The following is an 8,583-nucleotide window of genomic DNA, read 5'->3' on the forward strand; positions in this document are numbered from 1 at the left end:
ACGGACCAGCCCCCGTCCCCACCCGCCCTGCACGTGCACGGACCAGCCCCCGTCCCCACCTCCCCTGCGTGTGCACGCACCAGCTCCCGCACCCACCCACCCTGCACGTGCATGGACCAGCCCCCGTCCCCACCCGCCCTGCACGTGCACGGACCAGCCCCCGTCCCCACCTCCCCTGCAAGTGTACCCCAGCTCCCGCACCCACCCGCCCTGCACGTGCACGGACCAGCCCCCGTCCCCACCCGCCTGCACGTGCACGGACCAGCCCCCGTCCCCACCTCTCCTGCGTGTGCACGCACCAGCTCCCGCACCGACCCGCCATGCACGTGCAACAGAGCAGTGTCGGAACAGTGGGCATCCAAGATGGTGTGTGAGCTTCCCCCGGCGGTTGGAAGGTTACCGCCAGCTTGTGTGGTCCTAAAACCACACAAGTTTATTATGCTATGGTTTGGAGGTCAGGGCCGTAAAGTTGGGGCATTTGGGTGGCTCAGTGGCTTAGGTGTGGGACTGGATTTCAGCTCAGATCATGATCGCAGGGTCCTGAGATCCAGCCCTGCGTCAGTGTGGAGCCTGCTTGAAACCTCCCTTTCCCTCTGTCCTTCCCCTCCTGTGTGTTTTCTCTCTCCCGCCGGCTTTCTCTCTCCGGCCGGCCGGAGGGGAGAGAAGTCTAAGGTGGAAGGGAGGGGGCTCTAGGGCAGAATCTGTTTCCTTGACCTTCCCGGCTTCCAGAGGCCACCCGCAGGCCACAGCTCATGGCCCCGGACTGCAGACTGCACGTGGATTTTTCTCCTGCCTTCAGTCCTGGTGTCTTTGGTCCTCGCCCCCCGCCCCCTGCCACCCCTCCCCCAGCAAGAGAAATCGTCCCAAGCTCCTGTCCTATTTGCCTCCACCCAGGCAGCTTTTCAGGAGGTAGGTGAACTCAACTGCTAAACTCACCCCTTCCCAGGCAGAACCCTCCCCCCAGCCCCAGGACTCCCCCAGCCCCAGGCTCTGCTTCTGGTCCAGCGCTGACCCCATCCATGGGAGTGGGGATTTGCTGTGTGTGTCTTACTTCATTCTGTTCCCTCTGGGTCTCATCTGGGTCTACTGAAAGGAGGAGGGGTCAGCGGGTTAGGCATCTGCCTTTGGCTCAGGTCATGATCCCAGGGCCCTGGGATCGAGCCCCACATAGGGCTCTCTGCTCAGTAAGGAGCCTGCTTCTCCCTCTGCACCCCACCCCCCACTGGAGCTCACTCTCTCTAATAAATAAATAAAATTTTTTAATTTTTAAAAAAGATTTTATTTATTTATTTGACAGAGAAAGGGACAGTGAGAGAGGGAGCACAAAGCAGAGGGAGTGGGAGAGGGAGAAGCAGGCTTCCCGCCGAGCAGGGAGCCTGATGCAGGGGCTCGATGCCAGGACCCCGGGATCATGACCTGAGCCAAAGGCAGACGCTTAACAACTGAGCCACCCAGGCGCCCCAGTAACAAAATCTTTTTTAAAAAATGAGAGGAGGAGGAGTCCTGATTCCAGCAACAATCTTTTTTTAGTTAAACAATAAAAAACATCTCCGGTTCACAGTTCACAGGGCCCTGCACTGCGGTCTAAGGAAGAAGGACATCCCCATTGCACGGATTGACAAACTGAGGCTCAGAAAGGCGAAGTCATTTGTTGAAAGTTGCCCAGCAACTCAGCAGCAGCGAACCCAGGCCGGTTGGGTCCCATCGGTCCTTGAGTGGGAGGCAGTGGGCGGTGGACGTCAAGGACCCGGCCCCTCTTCTGGGCGGGGTGGGGGCTGGGAAGCCCCACTATTTGCCCATGGGCTTGGAAGCAGCGGCAGGGAGACTCCAGTCACTCATTTCCCCGTAGTCGGTAAGGTCCTGAGCAGCCACCTGGATGCAGTACCTGGCTTGGGGTCTCACAACCCTAAGGGTGAAGGATGTGGCTTCAATAGGCCCTACCTGAGAGCAGAAGAGAGGGGCCAGGTCAGTGGGAATGAGGAGACGGCAGCTCTGGATCCCCTGCTCCATTTTAACAAGCTGCCGGCACGGCCCCCTCCACATTGTTGGCCCTTCCTGGTCCTCGCCCCCCCGAGCCACCCATTTCAGGACACCTCTGTGGACCACAGAGACCCCCATCCCCAACACCCCCCTCCTCCTCCTCCAGGCCGTGGCCACAGCCTCTGCGATCCGCCTCCCTCGCTCCTGCCCCGCTGTAGTCAACTTGTTTTTAAGTCTCCGGCATACTCCATTCTGCTTCTGCCGCATCTTGGTGACCAGGGAGACACTGCCCCTTCCAGGGTCCGCCGATTCTTACAGATCGCCTACCGGCCAGGAGCATGGCTCTCATGTCCACGCCAGCCCATCAGACTCACAGCCCCCTTCCTCTAGCTCCCACACAATCCAGCAGACCCCCCTGCCCTAAAGCCTCCTGGGGCCAGGTGCAGCCCAGAGGCGGCGGGAAGGCTTCAGATTTGCCACCCCCCAGCGAGCGGCTCGCCCCACCCCTGCCTTGCCTTCGCCCCGACCCCCCTACGGACGCTGGGCTCTCTCACCTGACTCCTGTTTCTGCTGATGTCCCAGCGCCACCCCAGCCTCCGGGCCCCAGATCTGACTGTCTCCCGACCCGCTCTGCCCTGGGTCATCCCACGGCAGCCGGATGTGGTGGTTTACGCTGTCCGTTTAGATTGAACGATTGCATAACTTTGCGAAGACGCTCCAAGCCACTGCCTTGTACACTTTTTATGAATTTTACGGCATGTGAATTCTGTCTCAATCTAAAAATTGCAAAAACTAGGGCCACCTGGGTGGCTCAGTCATTTAAGGGTCCGACTCTTGGTTTGGGCTCAGGCCATGATCTTAGGGTGGCGCTAGGTAGGTCCATAACGCCAAGGGCTCCCTGTTCAGGGCTCAGTGGGGGGGTCCGCTGGAGATTCTCTCTCCCTCTGCCCCTCCCCCAGCACACACTCTGTCTCCCTAAAATAAAAAAATAAATCTTTTTTAAAAAATCACCCCCGGGGTGCCTGTATGGCTCAGTGGGGTGGTCCTCTGCCTTCGGCTCAGGTCATGATCCCAGGGTCCTGGGATCGAGCCCCGCATCGGGCTCTCTGCTCAGCTTCCTTTCCTCTCTGCCTGCCTCTCTGCCTACTTGTGATCTCTCTCTGTCAAATAAATAGATAAATAAAATTTAAAAAATAAAAAAATCACCCCCATTCTCACCATTTTAAAAATTGCAAAAAACAAAAAAAAATAGGGGAGCCCGGCTGGCTCAGCTGGTAGAATGTGCGACTTTTTGTTGTTGTTTATTTGAGAGAGAGCAGGCACGTGCAGGAGAGGAAGGCAGGGAGGGGCAGAGGGACAGAGAGAGAAAATCTTAAGCCGACTCTGCTGAGCACGGAGCCTGATGCGGGGCTCGATCTCACCGCCCTGAGATCACGACCTGAGCCAAAACCAAGAGTCAGATGCTTGCCCGACAGTGACAGCCAGGCGCTGGGAGCACCTGACTCTTGATCTTGGGGTTGTGAGCGTGAGGCCCATGTTGCACGTCGAGATTACTTAAAAATAAAATCTTTAAAAGATATCATCAAGTAAACAAAACTTTATATGTATAAAAATAAAAATAAATTGCAAAAATATTTAAAAGTAAATGAAGGCACACTTGATCAAACGTAAAAGCCAGTTCCTTGGCTGCCTGCCACATTGTCCTTGCTCAGCAAGGACCAATTTTAGTCGGTAGGACATTTCCATCGGCCCAGAAAGTCCCGTGGGACAGACTGCAGAAGCCTACGCCCTGCAAGCCCGCAGCTGCTGGGTCCCCATCTGCACAGCTGACCAGGTGCGCAGCACTACCCTTGCCTTATGTATCTTTTCCTTTGTAAAAATTTAAACAATGTATTTGTTTTCAGGCAAGGTGAAATTGACATGACGTAAAATTGACCAATGAAAAGGGAGAATCTGGGGCATTGAGTATTTTCGTCATGTTGTGCAATCGTCACCTCCATCTAGTTCCAGAACATTCCATCACCCCAAAAGGAAGTCACGTCCCCATCTGCTGTCTCTCTCCACCTCCTCCCCAGTCCCTGGCGGCCAGAACCCCCTTCCTGTCCCGGGATGTGCCTGTTCTGGATGTTTCCCATAAATGGAATCAACGAACACACGCTGTGTGGCCTTCTGTGTCTGGTTCCCTCCCTGAGCACCGTGGGCTCGGGGTCCGTCCCCGGGCATCTCCTGTCGGCGCCTCGCCCCTGGTCCCGCCGAGTGATGAGCCCGAGCGTGGGTGGATACATGTGTTTTTCTACTCTTCTGTTGACAGACATTGGGGCCGTTTCCGCCTTTCGGCTGCTGTGAATGGAGCTGCTGTGCACACGGGGGTACAAGCATTTGTTCAAGCTCCCGTCTGCTGTCCTTTTGGGTGGACAGCCGGGAGTCCCCGCTCTGGGCTGCCTGTGAGTTGGCCACGGCTGCATTGGAGGCCCCAGTGCACCTCCGCACGCGCCGTCCCCTCTCCCCAGGACGCCCTCCCACCGCCTCGCCCTCCTCACCTGGCGGAAGCGGGGCGATCCGTGATGCTTATATCGGATTCTGTACTTGAGTGCGAAGATCTCCGGAAAGGGCCAGGACCGGGGGGGTTCCCACTGCACCCACAGCCGCTGCCCGGGGAGGGGGCTCAGGCGGACGCCTTCTGGAGGGTCCGGTTTGACTGATGGACAAGCAGGACGCAAGGTCAGGGCTGGTAGGCTCGCTCCTTCGTCCAATCAACTAACGTGTATTTATTGTCTACGGGGTGTCCAGCGGCGTCCTGGACGCTGGGGACACGGCAGTGACCAACGCAAACCCCACCCCGTCCTCTTGGCGCTCAGTCCATCAGGGCACAAGACAAGAAACAAGCAGCAAATCCATGGGTCATCAAGCGCGGGGAAGAAAGATCGAGAGCGCGAGAAGAGTGGCTCGCGGTGGTGTTTCGAGACGTAATTCACATACTGCAAAACTCACCTTGTCAAAATGTACAGTGCAGTGCTTGTGGGACATTCAGAGTTGTGCAACCCTCACCTCTTCCATCACCCCCAAAAGAAGCCCCACCCCATCAGCCATCACCCCCATCCCGTCCCCAGCCCCCACGAGCCCCCTTCCCATCCATGGAGGAGGCTGTTCTGGACATGTCACACCCGTGGACTCACACCCCGGCTGTCCTTCTGTGTCTGGTTCTCTCCCTGAGCGTCATGGGCTCAGGGTCCACCCCCCGGGGCAGTGCATGGGGGCACCTCGCTCCTGTTCATGACTGAATGTTCCATAATATGGACGGAGCCCGTTTTGGGTATCCATTCATCTGCTGATGCACCGTTGTGTTGTTTCTGCCTTTGGTCTGTTATGGATGATGTTGCCGTGAACATTAGCAAACAAGTTTCTGAGTGCACATAATTTCACTTCTCTGGGGTATACAGCTAGAATTGGAATTGCTGGCTTATATGATTATGTATGTTTAAGTCTCCGAGGGACTACTAGACTTTCTTAATATGGGGCATATATCAACAACATATAAGGGTCTGCAGTCTTTAATAAGGTGCTCGGGGGAGGGCTCACTGAGTTGACCTCTGACTAGATGTGAAGGATGTGAGGGAGTGAACTGTGCGGAGGTCTGGAAGAGCGTTCCAGGCAGAGGGCACAGCCTGTGCAAAGGTCCTGGGGCAGGACCTGCCTGTTGTGTTGGAGGAACAGAGGAAGCACATGTGGCTGGAGCAGGTGAGGGAGGAAGACAGAGGGAGGAGGGGAGGGCAGGGAGGGGACGAGGCAAGTCGTGCAAAGCTTTGGGGGCCTTGGGGAGGACTTGGGCTTTTGCCCCAGGTAGGCGGGAGCTATGAAGGGCTGAGGAGGGAGGAGGGTGGGACGTGATTTGGGTGCTCGTGGGTGCCCTCTGGCGGCCACTGTTGGGAGGGTGGATAGTGGTAGCGAGGGCAGGACTGGGGAGGGATTGAGCCGGTCCAAGTGGAGATGGAGGCTGGGCATGGTGGGGGCTCAGCGTGGGGAGAAGTGGGCACCTTCTTGGAGAAACGCAAAGGTGGAGCCAACGACCCAGGATGGATGCACAGGAGGTGAGTGGTGAGAGCTGGGAGGGGCAGGAGCATGAGGGCGCCAACCCCCCCACCCCCAACACCCTGGCTGCCATCTGCACTCACTGATATGCTCTGGAACGAAGGGCACGAAGCTGCTGCTGGGCCAGGGCTGAACCGCCGTGACGTTGAGTATATACGGCACCATGGAGAACATCTGGACGTCTGGGATGGTGCAGCTGGTGGCCTCAGGGGTCGGCTGGAGGCAGGGCCTGCTCTCCCCGTGGGCAGCCACGCCGAGCCTGGACACACAGAGGCAGCGTGAGGGCCTCAGCATTTCCCGTGGCCCGGCCTGTGTCTTGGACCCATGTGGACGGCACTCAAGGACCACAGGCTGGGATCCTGCTGTTGGCTGTATGACCCAAGGGAGCCAACATCAGGGGCCCTGTGCAGACCCAGGGTCAGGGGAATGTCCCACACGGAGACGCTAGGGTCCAGATACTACAGGTTTCTGGAATGTCAACATTCCAGCCTTAGAATTCCAACATTCCGAGGTCCACAGACTCACAGATTCTATAATAAGATGCTGACCGTCCTGAGGTTGGAGACCCCGAGATCTCAGACTCTAGAGACAAGCTCAGTGCTGCACATACAGCCTTCCAGAACATTCCACGGGCTCTGACTGCCGGGTCGGAGGCAGTAGTCCCTGGCCACAAATGGCTGTCTGCCTTTCGAAGTGTGGCTGGTGCAACCAAATGCGGCTTTCGATTTATTTTATCAACGCTCAAGATCAAGTTCCCGGTGGTCAGAAAATGTGGCAGAGTTGGACTGGACCACCCAGGTGGGTGACTCTTCCTTCCCACCCACAGATTTTATAAAATCTAATCAGAGCCCGAGAATTCCCAGCGGACATTTAGCACGTGAGTTGGGAAGCGCTTTGTGTGTGAAAGGCACATGGAGTTTCAGACTTAGCACCGAGGGAACGTCAAAGACTCACTTAACATGTTGATTACCTGTTGACATGATCCTGCTTTAATCCCACTACATAATATTACTTTCTATTATGAATTGAAACATGTAAACTGCCCATAAGCGCGTTAAGCTACATTCGATCTTATTAAACAAATATTTGGAACGCTGAGAAGCAAAATGTTAAAAGTAACGTCACTTCTCTTTCCTTTCCACACGCGGCTTCTGGAAGGGTTTAAACTCTGCATGTGACCCACAGGCTGTATTTTAGGAAGTGTATCTCCGTGGGCCCGTGCTGCTCCGGCACCCTGAAGGGTGCTCTCTAGGCCTCCCGCGGTCCCCCCCCCCCCCCAGCGTCAGACCTCCCGGGCACTCTGACCTGTACGTGGCAATGAAGGACGCGGGCCTGGCGGAGTGCGGAGCGGGCGGCAGGGTCCAGGAGCAATCCACAGAGACTGGGTACCTAGAGGCCCGGCACCTCACCCTGGGCTGGGCGGGGGCTGCTGCGGCCGTGAAGGGGGAGGGAGCCGTGTGAGCTTCCAACCAGCCCCAGGATTGTCCCAGCCCTAGGCAGACCGGCCCCAGCCTCCCTGCCAGCCAGAGGCACTGGGCACACAGTAGGCGCCTAATAAAAGTTTGTGCGGCAAATATATGTAAATGTAAATATGTAAATGGAAGGCAGCTGCCTCATCTCTGGCCTCCACTACAACCTGCAAAGGCAGGGGGTATTAGCCTATTTTCCAGATGGGGAAACTGAGGTTTAAGGAGCCACACGGGGGTGGGGGGAGGACCTGGGCGGCGGGGAGCCCCAGTGGGAGGGAGCTGTCTCCATGCATCCTCTCTTCCTAGCAGCTTTGTTTAGAAGCGCATGGAATGAATGCATGTAATTAAAATGTCTCAGTCTCAAAAAAACCCAAAAAAAAACAAAAAAACAAAAAATAAAAAAAATAAAATGTCTCAGTCTCTCTCTCCCTCTCTCTTTCCCTCTCCCTCTGTCCATGCTGTGGCTGCCACTTCCTGGTGTCACTTTGCAGTGGGACTGGTCCTCTGTGTCTCGGTTTCCCCGTCTGTGCAATGGGACGGTAACCCCCTCCCACCCGTGGGTTATCCAACAGGTGTGTGAGCTCCTGTTCCAGGAGCTCACAGCCCAGAATATTCCAGAATATTCCACGGTAGACAGTCCAACTCCAGTCCCCAGGTAGCATCCCTCTATGCCGGCCCCCCAGGCCCCGGAGCGTCCCACGCACGTACCTTCTCTCCCACTGCAGGGTAAGCCGCCCACCCAGAGGGCGAGCACCAGGAGAAGTCTTGAGACCATGAGTCCACGGGCTCTGCTGTCAGGAGCTGGGGCAGGGAGCACCTCAGGGAGCCAGGGGACTCAGGTCCCACCCGAGGGGGAAGCACAGCCCCCGGTCAAAGCCTCCACTTCCCCTCGCCCGGGTCTGACACCCTGGCCGGTTTGTGGAGCCGGCGGAGGGCTGAGCAGGGGCAGCCAAGGAGCCCTGGTCCCTTCACCTGTCGTGGCCGGGCGCGGGGGTCTGGAGGCCCTGGGGACAGGGGTGGGAGAGGAGGCCTCGAAAGAGAGAAG

At 56.9% G+C, this 8,583-nt stretch overlaps 2 protein-coding genes across 3 annotated transcripts in view; both read right to left on the minus strand.

Moving 5' to 3' along the window:
- FSD1 (fibronectin type III and SPRY domain containing 1) overlaps positions 1-8,583 on the minus strand; it is a gene marked incomplete at both ends in the record, with an annotated part of 516,986 nt that overhangs the window by 44,537 nt on the left and 463,866 nt on the right. The gene's annotated exons all lie outside the window — the stretch shown is intronic.
- EBI3 (Epstein-Barr virus induced 3) lies at positions 1,510-8,313 on the minus strand (the record flags this gene model as incomplete). 2 transcript variants are annotated; one of them, XM_080825309.1, is made up of 5 exons in its annotated part: positions 1,510-1,941; positions 4,521-4,678; positions 6,153-6,328; positions 7,375-7,495; positions 8,247-8,313. In XM_080825309.1, the coding sequence occupies 5 exons, from the start codon at positions 8,311-8,313 to the stop codon at positions 1,789-1,791; spliced, it is 675 nt and encodes a 224-aa protein (XP_080681435.1). In that variant the 3' UTR covers positions 1,510-1,788. The 2 variants fall into 2 exon arrangements, with proteins under 2 accessions (XP_080681435.1, XP_080681434.1); XM_080825308.1 differs by having other exon boundaries at positions 7,375-7,498.

The sequence above is a fragment of the Martes martes genome, assembly GCF_963455335.1.
Source record: "Martes martes genome assembly, chromosome: 1".
Classification (NCBI taxonomy): Eukaryota; Metazoa; Chordata; class Mammalia; order Carnivora; family Mustelidae; genus Martes; species Martes martes.